Source organism: Rhinolophus hipposideros (assembly GCF_964194185.1).
Source record: "Rhinolophus hipposideros genome assembly, chromosome: 2".
NCBI classification, from domain to species: domain Eukaryota; kingdom Metazoa; phylum Chordata; class Mammalia; order Chiroptera; family Rhinolophidae; genus Rhinolophus; species Rhinolophus hipposideros.
The window spans coordinates 101,022,532-101,037,809 of NC_138048.1; the positions used below are offsets into that span (position 1 = coordinate 101,022,532).

A 15,278-nucleotide genomic window follows, 5' to 3' on the forward strand; every position below is an offset into this window, starting at 1 on the left:
AGTCCCAGGCATTCCTCTTAAAGGGCCTGCTTATGGACTCACTTGCTGAGGAACTCACTTGCTCTGAGCTCCAGCACTGGGGCAGCAGCTCAGAAGGCGCCAGGGACATAAGAGGAGAAAATGAATTGTCTGGCTGCAGGGTGAGGACTGGAAGGGCAGCTTTCTTCCAGAAAGAAGTATTGGCAGAAGCTCTGTTGTTCAAAATTACTACACTACCATCATGGAGAAACACCTGAAATCTAACTGAACAGAAGTACCCCTCACAACCCAGCATGCAGACTTAAGTGGGAGCCATATCTGAGTCTCCATCAACCTGGCTAACTCCATTCACCCCACCCTGGTGATTCTGAGACCCTCTCCCACCCAACTTGCAGGTCCACCCAAGCCACCCCCAGTGGCTTTTCCATACAAACGGCCTGTCTTGGTTCATGCTGTGGACTTTCCTAGAATCTCTCAAAGGTTCACAAACCCTAAACAAGCAGCATTTGGCCTCAGCATGCCCCGTACCTCTTTCTGGTCAGGCCAGATTGGCCTCTCCCAGACACCTCCAGGCCCAGCATGAGTGGCAGCAATCCCCAGATTACTTTGTGGCTCATTCTAGATGGCCCCAGGCAGGGCACAGGTACTGGCTGAACTGTAGTAGGGCCCCTCCCAGAAAATCCTGGGGCTGGCACACATGGTGGCCGGCTTGAGACCAATCAGGAGCATGACCTTGGCCGCCTCCAAGAATGACACACCCAAAGGGCAGACTGAGCAGGCACAAGAGCCCTGCTAAAGCAAACCCTGCACTGTAGGGTCAGCCCCTGCACAAAAGCTCCTCCACTGTAGTCACAGCCAGTTCTCACAGACAATCAGCCTGAGAGTCAATCCCTCCCACTGATGTACAAACAGCAAACAAGGCTCAACTACAACAGAAGGGCACACGCAACCCACACAAGAGACACACGTGGAGAATCTGGCTCAGGTGACCAGGGAGACTGTGTCACTGAGCCCCATAGCACCTACTACATAAGGCCACTCTACTAAGACTGGGAGACATAGCAGCCTTCCCTGCCTAATACATAGAAATAAACACAGGGTGGCAGCCAAAACGGGGAGACAAAGAAATGTGTCCCAAATTAAAATACAGAACAAAGTTCCAGAAAAAGAACTAAACAAAATGGAGACAAGCAATCTACCAGATGCAGAGTTCAAAACACTAGTTATAGGGATGCTCAATGATTTCAATGAGAACGTCAACAAAGAGATAGGAAAACATAAAAATTGAGATAGAAAACATGAAAAATAACCAGTCAGAAATGAAGAATACCTGAAATAAAGAATACATTAGAGGGAATCAACATCCGATTAGATGAAACAGAGATTCAAATCAGCAAAAACACCCAATCAGAACAACAAAAATAAAAAAAAGAATTAAAAACAAACAAAAAATAAAACGGAAGATAGTTTAAGGGGCCTCTGGGACAACATCTAGCATACCAACATTTGCATTATAGTCGTACCAGAAGGAGAAGAGAGACAGCAAGAAGTTGAAAACCTCTTTGAAGGAATAATGATGGAAAACTTCTCTAACCTGGGGAAAGACATAGACATATAGGTCCAGGTAGCACAGAGAGTCCCAAACAAGATGAATCCAAAGAGGCCCACACCAAGACACATCATAATTAAATGCTAAAAACAAAGAGAGAATCTTAAAAGTAGCAAGAGAAAAGCAGTTAGTTACCTACAAGGGAGCCCCCATAAGACTGTCAGCCAATTTCTCAACAGAAACTTTGCAGCCCAAAGGGACTGGCACAAAATATTCAAAGTGATGAAAAGCAAGGGCTTACAACCAATATTACCCTACCCAGCAAAGCTATCATTTAGAATTGAAGGAGAAAGAGCTTCAGACAAGAAAATGCTAAAGGAGTTCATCACCACCAAACCAGTATTACAAGGAATGTTAGAGGACCTTCTTTAAGAAGATAAAAAAATATGAATAATAAAATGGCAATAACTATATACGATTACTTGAAATGCAAATGGCGTAAATGCTCCAATAAAAAACATACAGTAGCTGAATGGATAAGAAAACAAGACCCTTATATATTAGATTGAATAATTTTCACGAACTTGTTGTAAAGATGTTGCTAACCATTTTTGATACAGAAGGATTATTCATTATGAATTTGTACCAACTGGACAAACAGTTAACCAAGTCTACTATTTGGAAGTGCTGAATAGGCTGCGTTGAAAAGTTAGATGACTTGAACTTTTCACCAATGATTTATGGCTCTTGCATCACGACAATGCACCAGCTCACATGGCACTTGTCTGTGAGGGAGTTTTTAGCCAGTAAACAAATCACTGTATTGGAGCACCCTCCCTACTCACCTGATCTGGCCCCCAATGACTTCTTTCTTTATCCGAAGATAAAGGAAATATTGAAAGACATTTTGATGACATTCAGGACATCAAGGGTGTAATATGATGACAGCTCTGATGGCCATTCCAGAAAGAGTTCCAAAAGTGCTTTGAAGGATGGACTAGGCGTTGGTGTCGGTGTATAGCTTCCCAAGGGGAGTACTTCGAAGGTGACCATAGTGATATTCAGCAATGAGGTATGTAGAACTTTTTCTAGGATGAGTTCACAAACTTAATTGTCAGACTTTGTATGCTGTCTGACTACAGGAGACTCACTTCAGATGAAAAGACATACACAGACAGAAAGGGATAGAAAAAGGTATTTCATAAAAACAGAAAAAAGAAAAAAGCTCAAGTAGCAATACTTATATCAGACAAAATATACTTTAAAACAAAGGTTAGACAAAGAAGGATCCAGTAATTCCACTTCTGCCATTGAAACTGTAACATGGAGATCTTTATATTAAGTGAATCACATATTTAAAAATACTTACAAAAGACTCTCTTTTCTAACTCACATTACCTATAAGAGTGGATACTAAGATTATCTTCTTTTTTTAATGAGAAAAGAAATGATTTGCTCACAATTAAATAAATTCATGGCAGAGTCAAAAATAGAAAAAAACAGCCATTTTCTGTTGGTCTTCTCAGATGCCCTTCATTAGCCTTCACACTAGCATTTTACAAACCTGACTATAATATTTTTCCTTGTTAAAAAAAATATATATATATTTTTATATATTAGATCATGCAGACCCAGGGAAAAGCCCTGAGCCTGAAATTTTACCTCCATAAGCGGAGGGCAGGGAAAGACAGAATAAAGAGGCTGGCCACTCTAATGTGGTAATTAATAAGAGTTTATTTACGGGAAACTTGTATGTGAGGCGTATCTTGGGTGGCTGCAGGACGAAATGGATCGCCACACCACTTGGCAGGCACCAAAGAATGACGTAGGTTAAAGGAGGGGGGCAATCACAGGTACTAGTACATGAATGCTAACAGGTACGGGAAATTACACACTTGAACTGATCAGGACAATGGCCTGTTCCAGGAACCAGCGCATAGCAGGGGGCAAGGGAGGGGTGTTGATTTCAGAATGAACATCGATTACAATCAGACAGACTCTAAGGGAGGTTGTGCTAAGCAATCTCCATTCTGGCCCGGTCCAGCTCAAGGGTCAGACAGTGGTCATGCTTCCAGACTCCTTATTTTACAAAGATCAACTGCTTCTTTGACTGGGCGCACTTGAATAATTGAAAAATGAACAGCAAACCAATGTTTATGGTTCGTTTTCTCAAACAGATTCAACGATATTACAATGTGTGAGAAGTAATTATTTATTGCAATAGGTTACAAGAGAATGGAAACAAGTAATTAGTCTTACAATTTGTTGGAAGCAAAACAAAGTATTACTGACATCATAAGGAAAAAACAACAAAGAAAGAAGTAATTAAACAAGATGGTATCTAGACAAAGGCACAGCGTTCCATCACTGCTTCATACTCTGCACAGTAAATCCTCTCAGAGAGGAGAGAAGTTAAGATAAATAAGGCTTGCATTAGAAGCTGCATATGATACCCTTGATATTATTGTCTTACAACAAAAAGCTCTATAAAATCCCTCTGGAGGAAAAAAGTGCAACATAAAACCTGTCTACAAAGAAAAGCAACAATAGCAATAAAGACTCAAATATCCATTTGACATCTCTGGTAGGAATATACACGCAGTGCAAATACAGTGTTTTGAATTCAGCAAATGAAGTTTTTGACTGGACTATGAACTTTCAGGTTCAAGAGATACATTTTTCAGGAAGAGTTCACCCACCCCTTGAGAGCTGGAGCAAAAAGAGACTTGCAGTTGGTAACTAAGGGGATGAAATGCCTAATTTTTCACCAGGTCATAATAATTCCCTTTGGGAAGAAGTGCTTTATCTGGAAACTAATTATTCCACCTTTTGTTACATCCACCTTTTGTTACATCTTCCTGCTTCTAAACTGCAGTTGTCTCAAACTTGCTTGATGTTGAATTTTGTAATGCGAGAAAATAGCAAGCTGTCAAATGAGAACCCCAGTAGACAGATCATTTAAGCTGCTTTTATAAGAAGCATGTTGCTGAGCTAGCTGCCTTACAGTCTTCTTACATTAACCATATAAAACTGAGCTTATCTGATTGTGTATTATCCCATCTCAAATAAAGTCATATTAAAGGAATTGCTTTTAAAAGAGGCTTTCAAACTAGTCTGACATTTATAAAATCTTCATATAAAAATCCACTTCTTTAATACACAAGAACATTTTTCCTTTTAAAAAATCTCATTTTTAAGCCAAAATAAATTACAACTTGCTGAAATACCCTTTTTAATGGCTCAGTGCTTATTTCAGATACATGGATCTATTTTTCGTACATCTTCAAAAATCAGAGATACTGAAACAAAACCGTTAACTCTAAAATGACATGATGATACAACCGGGGCTCAGAAAACAGATCAAGCTTTAAGTCTTCAGGAATGAAAGACTGATATTCACCATCCCATCTCTATAGTCTTATATTATGTACATATTAACAATCTATTCATTTAAAAAAAGGACAAATTTCATAAAACTATTTCAAAACTCAGAGCATAAAAGTGTAAAGAAACACAACTTTTAATGTACAATCTATTCCATTTGGCAATGTGTAAACTATATTGAAAGATAAAAACTTATCTACAAATAGAATATAACAAAAGAAAAATGTGATTTAAGAAGTGATCTCAGGTCCATAGTTCTTCAGTTCTTCCAAATTTGTAGATCAGAGTGCTATAAAAATATTAAAATAAATTATGAGGAAAAAAATACATGGAATAAGCAAAAGAAAATTCATTTTCTAAATATACTTTGACAGATACCTCACCAATCCCTTTGTATCAATTTCTAAATTAAAGACTGTGGTGGTGTTGGTCTAAATTTGCTTTTTGTAGAGCAGTTTGCTGACTTTGATGTCTGAGCTTAATTAAATACCCTTTCTTAAAGCCTGGAAAGTTATCAGATAGGAAACTCGTAAGGAAAAGGGGAATGTTTCATAGTGGCGGGCATTCTAAGATATCTGAGCTACAATAACCGAAGCATCTTAAAACGGACCATCCTGCAATTTTCTGTTCATTTAACAACTAATTATTGTACAGATATGATTTAAAAAATATACAGTGAATGCTGCTGCTGAGTGCCATGCAACGGAAAGGCAGGGATCTTCAATACGGGAATTAGCGCATTGAACCTTAGTAACAGTGTGTGACAAGTTTCAACTTGGTTGGTGCAATCAGTCCGGTGTGAGCTACGGTTGAGAGAAGGTGTGTTTTAAAGTGTGTTGTAAATCATGGATCATGAACAATGCATTAACATGAAATGGGCAAACAGTTTCATCCTCCATCATGACAGCACTCCGTGCCACATATCGCTTCTGGTATATGGCAATTTCTGTCAAATAAAAACATGACAGTGTGTCCTCATCCACCTTATTCACTGGATCTGGCCGTGTGACTTCTGGTTCTTCCCCAAAGTCAAAATGATTCAGAACATCGAGGCAGCCATGACAGTGCAACTAAAGATGCTCACGAAAGAGGACTTCCAGAACTGCTTCAGAAAGTGGCAAGAATGATGGAATGAGCATGTTCAAAGCAAGGGGGAATATTTTGAGGGGGGTTCATGGCAATGAGTCTTTTACTGTAATAATTTTTTTACTTAAATATTCACCATATTGTTTGATCACACCTCACACTGGGTACTGGCTAAATGCTTAGAATGTGATTGTCAGTCAAAACGAGACAAATGTGCTCACTAATAGAGCTGAGTTTCCTGAGGGAGACAACAAATTCCAACTGCAAAAACAAAAACAAAAACAAAATGCTTCTAAGGCAATGTACCAAGAAAGTGAAATAGAAGGATCTGACCTGGTAAGAGAGGTTTTCCTGAGGAAGTGGTGACTGAACTAAGATCTAAAACAAGGGCGGGAATTATCTCAGCAAAGCACAAGGGGAAAGAGGGAGAGGACCAGAGCAATGGGGCACTCTGGAACCATGAGTTGAGTTGCGGGCGTGTGGATGTGTTGGATAGGAAATGTCTATCACCCAAGAGGGCACAAGGAGGAATCTGCGTACAGAGCCCCGACGTGGAGAGAAGATTCTGCGACTCATCGGCGTACCGGCATTCACTGGCGTCCTAAGCCTAGAGGAGCTCAGCTAGACAGAGAGAAAGAACGAGCAGAGAAGAGAGTGCCGAGAATGGAGCCCCAAGAAACTTCGAAAATTAGTGGCCGGGGGTGGAGCATCAGCTTGCAAAGGAAACAGGAAGAGTGGCCAGAGAGTAGGAGCTGCACTCTGGTGCGTAGAACAGGCCCAGCACAGAGGACGCACTCAGCGGGCCAGACAACATGGGCCTCCGGGCGGAGCACACAGATGGTGCACTAGTCACGTCACTGCCCACGTGAGCACAGGCTTTCAGACACACAGACAAGGTTTCTGTGCGTCCGGCGTTTATGTGGATTCACCTACGACTACAAAGGGCTGGATGGGAATTTAAATGTGCTCTCTAAATGATGTCTTCATAAAAACTTCCTGTACCCCTAGAAGGCTGTCAGTCACATGTCAAGAAATACAGTCACAAGACAGCAGAAAACTGTCCAAAGCATTCCAAAGCGCCGAGTGTCCAGGCCATGACGCAGTAAGAGGGAGCCCAGGCAGAGCCAGTGGTCTCCCTGAATTGAGGAAATGGAGTTGAGAGTTCAGGGAGGCCAAAGTGGCTGGAGTTTGTCAGGCAGAGTTCAGAGAGGTACAGAGAACGGGCGCTCAGATGTGTAGGGGGTTCCCCTTGAGTCTTTAATCAGTAGATGCCTGTGAAGAAAATACCCAAGAAAAGGGAAAGACCCAAAGGGAAGAACAATTCCCAGAGCCGCCACAGGCTGAGAGGGCTTCCTAATGTCTTGAACACAGTGGGAAATCCCGGAACACATGCAGCATCAGGAAGAATACTCAGAAGTCTGTTGCCTTGGTAAGGGGGACAAGTCAGTAGCAGACTCAAGCTGCTCTGGTCCAACCTAACAAAGCTTAAAAGCAAAACTCAAAAGGATCAAACTGCTTACAGTGACCTAACGACATCCAGAACAAAGCTCAAAATATTTTAAAGAAGTGCTAAAAAGTCCAGCCCCTACCACCTGCATGCAAAGCAAACAAGGAAAACAGGCCCAAATAAAGGAAAATAGAAATAATCAACAGGAACAGACTCAGAAATGACACAATTAGACAAAGACCCTGAAATAGTTATAAACACACTTCCTATGTTTAAGAAGGTAGAGGAAAGCATGAACATGTTAAGGAGAGATGTGAAAAATGTTTTTAAAAAGACACAAATTAAGCTATAGAGATGAAAATATAATGTCTGAAATGAAAAATACATTGGATGGGAGGAACAGTAGATTAGACACTACAGAAGTAGAGATCAGAGAATTCAAAGATATAACAATAGAAACTATCCCAACTGAAACAGAGAAAACAAAAACAAACAAACAAACAAAAGCTAAGCATTGGTGGGCTATGTGATGGCTTTAAGCAGTCCAATATATATGTACTTGGAATCCTAGGAGGACAGGTTGACAGAAAAAATATTTAAAAAAATAATGGCGGAAAAGATTCCAAATTTGATGAAAACTATAAACCCACAGACTCAAGACAATAAATGAATCCCAAGCAGAAGAAATATGGAGAAAACTATACCATAGAATATCATAATCAAATTGCTTCAAACCAGTGACAAAGCAAAGTTCTTCAAGGCTTAGATCGCAATGATTTGGGGTGGGGGTGGGAGGTATAATTTTATAAATGGAAAAATACCTAAAATACATATCTTTACATTAAAAGACATTCACAGGATATGGGCTTCATTTGGGGGCTTTTTAGAAGATAGCCCCTAAAAAACACTTAATCAAAAACCCAATTCCCCTATCAAGTTTTGTATAAGACATGAATAGTCTGTATAAATTCTGATTTCTTTTTTTCTTTTTTTTTAAATAAAGGTACCTGATATTTTTTGTTCTTATTTTAACAAAACACAGACTATGGAAATAGCAATCTGGATTCAAATACCAGCTTTGTATGTACTAGCTGGGTGTCCTTAAGTAAACGCTGAGCCTCACTTCCTCATCTATTAAATGGGAACAATTAAATGAGAATTAAATGGTAACACATCTAAACCATCCGGCTTAGACTGTAACTAATCAAAGGGATTTATACATGTTCCATTGTATATTCTGCTCTTATAAGAAAGGTGACATTTCTGTAAATGTTCAAGGTATGATTAAGAAATTAGGTAACTTACCTAAAAAATATAAGTGCATTTTGAAAAAACACAGCTAGTCCTGGATAAACATCAGTATCTGCACATACAAAATAAAACGGAAGATTACAAAAGGCAACTGGCAGTAGCAAAATCTCCGTGCCATTCGTAATGACATGCTCTGTATACTACACAATATTGCTGTTATTCCTTAACTCTTAAGAAATCTATAATGAAATTGAAATAAGAAAATGCCAGTCTCACTTGCCCAAAACAAAGGATTGGTCTCACAGTGACTAAAAGACAATGAACTTGGGTTTTCTTTTTGTCTAAAGTAATTGTTATGGTTCTTGCTGCATCAAACTGTTGCGGAAGCTGTAGCTCATTTCTTCACTTCCAATGGCCAATTTATAAACACAAAATGTTAGAAAGATACAAATTAAATTCTTGATGATTTCCTAGTCTGTTCATTTGTTTTCTTTCATTAATTCAGGAGTTTTATTGTGCAAATCTGACAGATAGAAAAAGGGTTATTATAATTCATCGTCATGTTCTTTCACTGAATCTTTCCTGGAGGAAATATTTAGGTTGGTGCAAAAGTAATTGCAGTTTGGGGCAGCAGGATGGCTCAGCTGGTTAGAGCACGAGCCCTGAACAACAGGGTTGCCGGTTCAATTCCTACATGGGCCAGTGAGCTGCACCCTCCACAACTAGATTGAAGACGAACTGCCGCTGAGCTTCCAGAGGGACAGCCGGATGGTTTAGTTGGTTAGAGTGCGAGCTCTTAACAACAAAGTCACAGGCTCAATTCCTGTATGGGATGGTGGGCTGCATCCCCAGCAACTAAAGATTGAAAACGGCAACTGGACTTGGAGCTGAGCTGTGCCCTCCACAACTAGATTGAAGGACAATGACTTGGAGCTGCTGGTCCCTGGAGAAACACTGTTCCCCAATATTCTCCAATAAAAAAAAAAATTGGGGAAAAAAGTAATTGCGGTTTTTGCAATTATTTTTAACCTTTTAAACCACAATTACTTCTGCACCACCCTAACTGTTACTATCTTCAGAAGAGAGAAAAGGAAAAATTGGAAACTACTTAAATTTTTGTGAATATTTAACTTTTATAAAACTGTAAATGTTGATTAAAACTACTGGATAAGATGAAGAAATGTTCAATTTTTACTTTCTGACATCACAGCAAACAATATAGCAGCATGATTAATAAGAGCTCCAAGTTTGAGCCAGATCCCTGGATTTGAATCTTAACTCTATTACTGACTAAGTGTATGACCACGGGCAAATTATTTAACCTCATGCCTTAGTTTCTGCCTCTGTAAAATGGGCACCTCCCCCAGAGTGTGAGAAATGTGTGACTACATATAGCACTTAGAATAGCACCTGACCCATAAAGTGCTACATAAATGTTAGCTAGTATGATGAATAGTTCAAGCAAATCTGTACAGTGAAAGATTTGAAATATGTGTTAGAAATGCTCTCTGAAGTAAAAGCATATTCACTTTACAAACAGAAAAATATATTTAATGAGCAATGCTGTAGAAATATGAAGATGAGGTCCATAATCAAGAAATTACTCGATATGCACTAGTTCTTTAAAGATTAAGATATAATCAATGAACGCACAACCTTCATAAACTGAATACTTCTCTACACACCTTTCAGGATGGATAACTGATTCCTATTTTCATAAACGGTAACTGGAAAATTTTACAAGTTGATTTAAATATGTATGCAGGCTTTCCATGGAAATCAATGATAGCAGCCCATCCTTCTTAGAGTCAGGGATAAAATGAGCTTAAAACACACTTCCTATATGATTCCACTTATATAAAATAGGCAAGTCTACAGAGATGCAAGGTTGGGTAGTACTTGCCTAGGGCTTGTGGAGAAGGAGAATGCTGAGTGACTGCTCATGGGTAAGGGATTTATTTTTGGTGTGATAAAAAGTCCTAAAAATGGACTGTGGTGATGGTAGCACAACACTCTGCTAAAAACATTGAAGTGTACATTGAAAATGGAATCATGATATGCAAATTCATCTCAATAAAGCTGTTTTTAAAAAAGCACTTTACACGAGCTGCATACTAGAACGATGTGCTCCATTAGTATTTTTAATTAACTAAAATAACACATTTTAGATATATTTGGTGAGCAGTATTATTTAAGCATTAGTCCACCACCGTCCTCTTGCACTGACGTATTCTGTGCCAAGTGAAAGACAAAAGTATCTCAAAGATCTAATACTGATCAAAGTATGAGATTTAAGGGCTCCTAACAAGAATATTAAAAGACCAGCTATGGGTCAGGACAGGGAGATGTGACAGTTACGCAGAGTGACAAGGAGATTCCAGAGAGAAAAGGGGTCAGAAGATGAATAAGCTATGTATTATCTGAAACTGACTCTTGTCTTTGGAAGGAAGGGAGACAGCCAATGAAACAGGTTCTTCCAATGCTTCCAGAGGCACATGCTCAGACTGGGTCCTGCTTTTCAACCCCATCCTCGATGAAAAGCTCTGGTGCCTGGAACAGCCAGAGAACTCAGGATGGAGTATGAAGAGCTCACGCCACTGCATCAGCAGGTTCTGCATGAAGACTACACACACCTTCGGTTTTGCCCTTAAAAAGCTCCTCTTGTATCTATGACTGAAAACCTACTTAGGTTAGAGAGAGGAAGTATTGGTGGAAAGAAAGATTGTGGTCCACAGCCTCTTATCTGAAATCCACGAGGCAAGGTATATTTTGGAATTCAGAATTTTTCAGATTTAGGAATGATAACACAGGGTATAAACATTACATAGCAAACCCAGCTAGGTATGGACCAGCATCCCACAATCAGTTACAACCACATTCCTGCAAGAAAACATCTGAAGACGTGTAAAATAGAATAAAGACTATAATGAGCCCCACGTCAGTGTAGGTGAGGTATGGCTGCCCACTCTTAATTAAAAAAAATGACTTTTAGCACTTTATAGATTTTAGAATTGTACATTTTAGAACTGTAGGCCTGTACAGGTTTCTTTCACTACTACAAGCCTCAGTAAATGAGCCTCTAGTAGAGAGCCTCGCTGCTCAGGGTAAGGAAGGAAACCAGAAACTCTAGGCATGGCCGACTTACACAGTCATATCAGTGGCTTGCATTTCCTAACCAGGGTATCCCACTGCAATCAACGACCCCACTAAGAAATTTTATTCAGGAACTTATGTACCTTCACACAGAGTCATATCTTCAAGCTAACTGAGTAATTCAACTAAATTACACTCCACGTGGAGTTAACAGACTAAGGCAAATATGAAAGACATATCTGAATCTCCCCTATGAAATAAAGGAGGAATGAATACTTACTTTGGGTAACATATGCACCAAAAAGAATCCACATGGAAGCAATAAGTGACCCAAACATCAACATGAAACCAATGAAGAGCCAAACCCGAGCACCTGTGTGAAGAATAGGCTTTATGATTTTGCTCATGTCTGCAGCTCTGTGTCTTATGAATAAGGAACACTAGAAACACTATTAACCTAATATACGTGATGCGTATCAAAGACAGTCACATATTTACGTACACCTGCTATAACAGTTACCTGAATGAAGATTAAAAAAAAAGAAAACCTAAAAAGGAAAGTTATCTTTCTTTTAGTGGCTACAGAATCTAAAAGCTGAATACACTAGGCAAGCTTCATAAGTAATTATTTGACTAAGTTGATTACTTAAGCCCTAACTGAAAATGTACCCTGTTGTATGTACGGTATTATCAAAGCAATCGCTCTATGAGAAGTAGCGAAGGTCTGTCAAATAGCCATCACCACACAGGAACGAGACACTGCACGTGAGTAAGGACCAGTGTGTCCCCTTTGTTAAAATCATGCCATTACTCAGAACGGTGCCACACCTGAGCGTGCCTAACAGACAGTCTGCCCTTCATTTTTGAAGCACTAGATAGAACTTGCACTATATGTACCACATAGAAATACATATAAACTGTATTCTAAATTTTAACTAGGTAAATGGAATAAAATGGCATACATAACTCAGTGAGCGTAAAAAGTATGGGCTTTGCAACCAGAGAGACCCAAGGCAAATACAAGTTCTACCTTTAAGCTAAAAAACTTTGGGTAAGTTACCATGAAATTTTCTACAGAAAATACTTAATAGTAGCACAATTCACAGCAATGTCTTTGGAATATTCTTTAAAGAAAAATAATCAAATAAATTATTGTGTGTTCTATGCACTACATTTTCACTTGCTAATACACGCTTTCTTATTCTTTACTCCCCCATTCCTGATATCACCTGCTGTGGTTGAGGCATAAGATGTGTGCGCGCACACACACGCACACGCACACATACATGCATGTGGGTGCACACGTGCACACACACACACAGAGTGCACTTTTAACTTAGGTTTGTCTGTCATTTGTCACTATCGCCCTCCTCTCTAATTCTTACAGGATCTCAAATGAAGTGAAGTCATAAATTCTGCATCAGCATTTAAAGCATCAGGTAGAAAAGATAGTTAATTTGTTCCCCTGTAACTGGCTTATTTCACTCAGCATAATGTCCTCCAGGTCCAGTGTTGTTGCATATGGCAAGATTTCCTTCTTTTTTAAGGCACAATTCCCCTTATATGAGGCACATAAAATAGTCAAACTCATAGAAACAGAGAGTAGGAAAGTGGTTGCCAGGGCCGGAGAGGGGGAACGGGCAGTTTGCTGTCCAATGGTATAAAGTTTCAGCTATACGAGATGAATATACGTCTCACAGATCTGCTGTACAACACCGTACCTGTCGTGAAGTTAAAAATTTACTGTGCACTTAAAAATTTATTAAGAGAGTAGATCTCATGTTAAGTGTTCTCACCACCAAAAAATTTAATTAAAATTCTTTTTAAAAAAGCTAGGCTCTTGGGGTGGCTCAGTTGGTTAGAGTGTGGTGCTCTTAACAACATGGTTGCCAGTTCAGTCCCCACACGGGCCAGTGTGAGCTGCGCCCTCCACAACTAGATTGAAACAACTACTTGACTTGGAGCTGATGGGTCCTGGAAAAAAACACTTTAAAAAAGCTAAACTCTTCACGGCTTCTTTATTTGGCATAAAATGTTATACTGACTTTATGATTCCACTTATATGAAATTCTAGAAAGGGCAAAACTACAGGGATAGAAAGCAGATCAGTCATGGCCAGGAAGTGGGGGGAAGGGGATTAACTACAAAGGAGTATGAGGGAACTTTCTGGAGTAATGGAAATGATCATGATTGTAGTAGTAGCTACACAACTGTATAAATTTGTCAAAACTCATCAAACTGTACATGTTAAATTGGTGGATTTTATTTGATATAAATTATACTTCAGCAAGTTGACAAAAAATAAATAAATATGTATTACTACACCAAAGAGAAACAAGCATAGCACGGTGGCAAACAACATGGGGTCTGAGCCCAACTGTTGGTGTTCAAATCCTGGCTCCACGACCTGCTTTGTGTCTTTGGACAAGTTATCTAATCTCTCTGTCTCTTAGTTCCTTCATCTAAAACTGAGGACAGTAAGAGCACTTACCTCATAGGACAATTAAACAAGTGAATACTATGTGTAAAGCATTCAGGACAGTCTCTGGCACACACTAAGTATTCTACAAGTATTTGCTATTATTCTTAACCATCCTTCAAAATTCCTTTCCCACCTACTCCAAATTTCTGGCCATACTCACAAACCACCCTCCCTAGTCCTTCAATGTTGAAAACAGGACTTCTAACCTGGTGCTTTTTCCATACAGCATGGAAACTCCACTGAAAACAAACTCCTGGATTCTAACAGAATGTGTTATAACCTGAACAAAAGAAAAATACTATTGGATGACACTTCAAAAGAATTCAACCTCCAAAAAAATGATTTATATGTAACAAACAGAATGTGCTTCTAAAACAGTTTTGTTAACAGTATGTGTGGGTTTACTCAGGTGATCAGAACTGAATGTGAAAACGCTGTAGTCCTAGGTTGATTTCCTAATGTGTCCATACTTTGCTGGTAGTAATCATAACAACGATCTCATAAATAATATCATCGGTCAACATTTGGGATAAGAATAACCCATCATTAGCACTGGAAGTCCAAGATCCATTGATTTTCAATAGTAACATTTTATCTACATACTATGGGTAGTATAACATGCCAAAAAGAGTAACTTCTAGAACTTTAACATTCTTAAGGATTTATTAACGCTAAAATTTTTTAAAGTTAATAAAAAAATATTCCACTAATCATTATCAGTTCTAAAGACTCACTAGAGGCTTTGTTTTTTTCCTGCTCATGAATCCCTCTTTCATCAGCGTACAGTAACAACTCAAATGCCTTTACCTGTTCTTCCTAAACAGCCGCTTTCGTAGCTGTCACCTCTCACCTGAGCATTGGACACAGCATTTATCCTAGAACAATACAAAATCATCTAATAAGCTTTCGTGATGCTGAAATGTTTACAGGTATTTACTTATTTAGAAGGGAACATTTCCTAATTAAAGTCAATATCTGAATAACTGAACATACCTTTTAATTTAATG

The 15,278-nt window shown here is 39.0% G+C and overlaps 1 protein-coding gene across 9 annotated transcripts in view; it reads right to left on the bottom strand.

The window, feature by feature from the left end:
- Positions 1-3,724: 3,724 nt before the first annotated feature.
- The window catches only part of TMEM50B (transmembrane protein 50B), a 50,743-nt gene continuing 39,189 nt past the window's right edge, over positions 3,725-15,278 (bottom strand). For all 9 annotated transcript variants that reach the window (XM_081066638.1, XM_081066642.1, XM_081066634.1 and 6 more), the window contains 4 exons: positions 15,079-15,146; positions 12,070-12,162; positions 8,751-8,808; positions 3,725-5,201 (listed from right to left, as the gene is read on the bottom strand). In XM_081066638.1, coding sequence (XP_080922764.1) covers positions 5,156-5,201; positions 8,751-8,808; positions 12,070-12,162; positions 15,079-15,146 — 265 coding nt within the window. In that variant the 3' untranslated portion in view covers positions 3,725-5,155. The remainder of the gene's footprint in view (positions 5,202-8,750; positions 8,809-12,069; positions 12,163-15,078; positions 15,147-15,278) is intronic.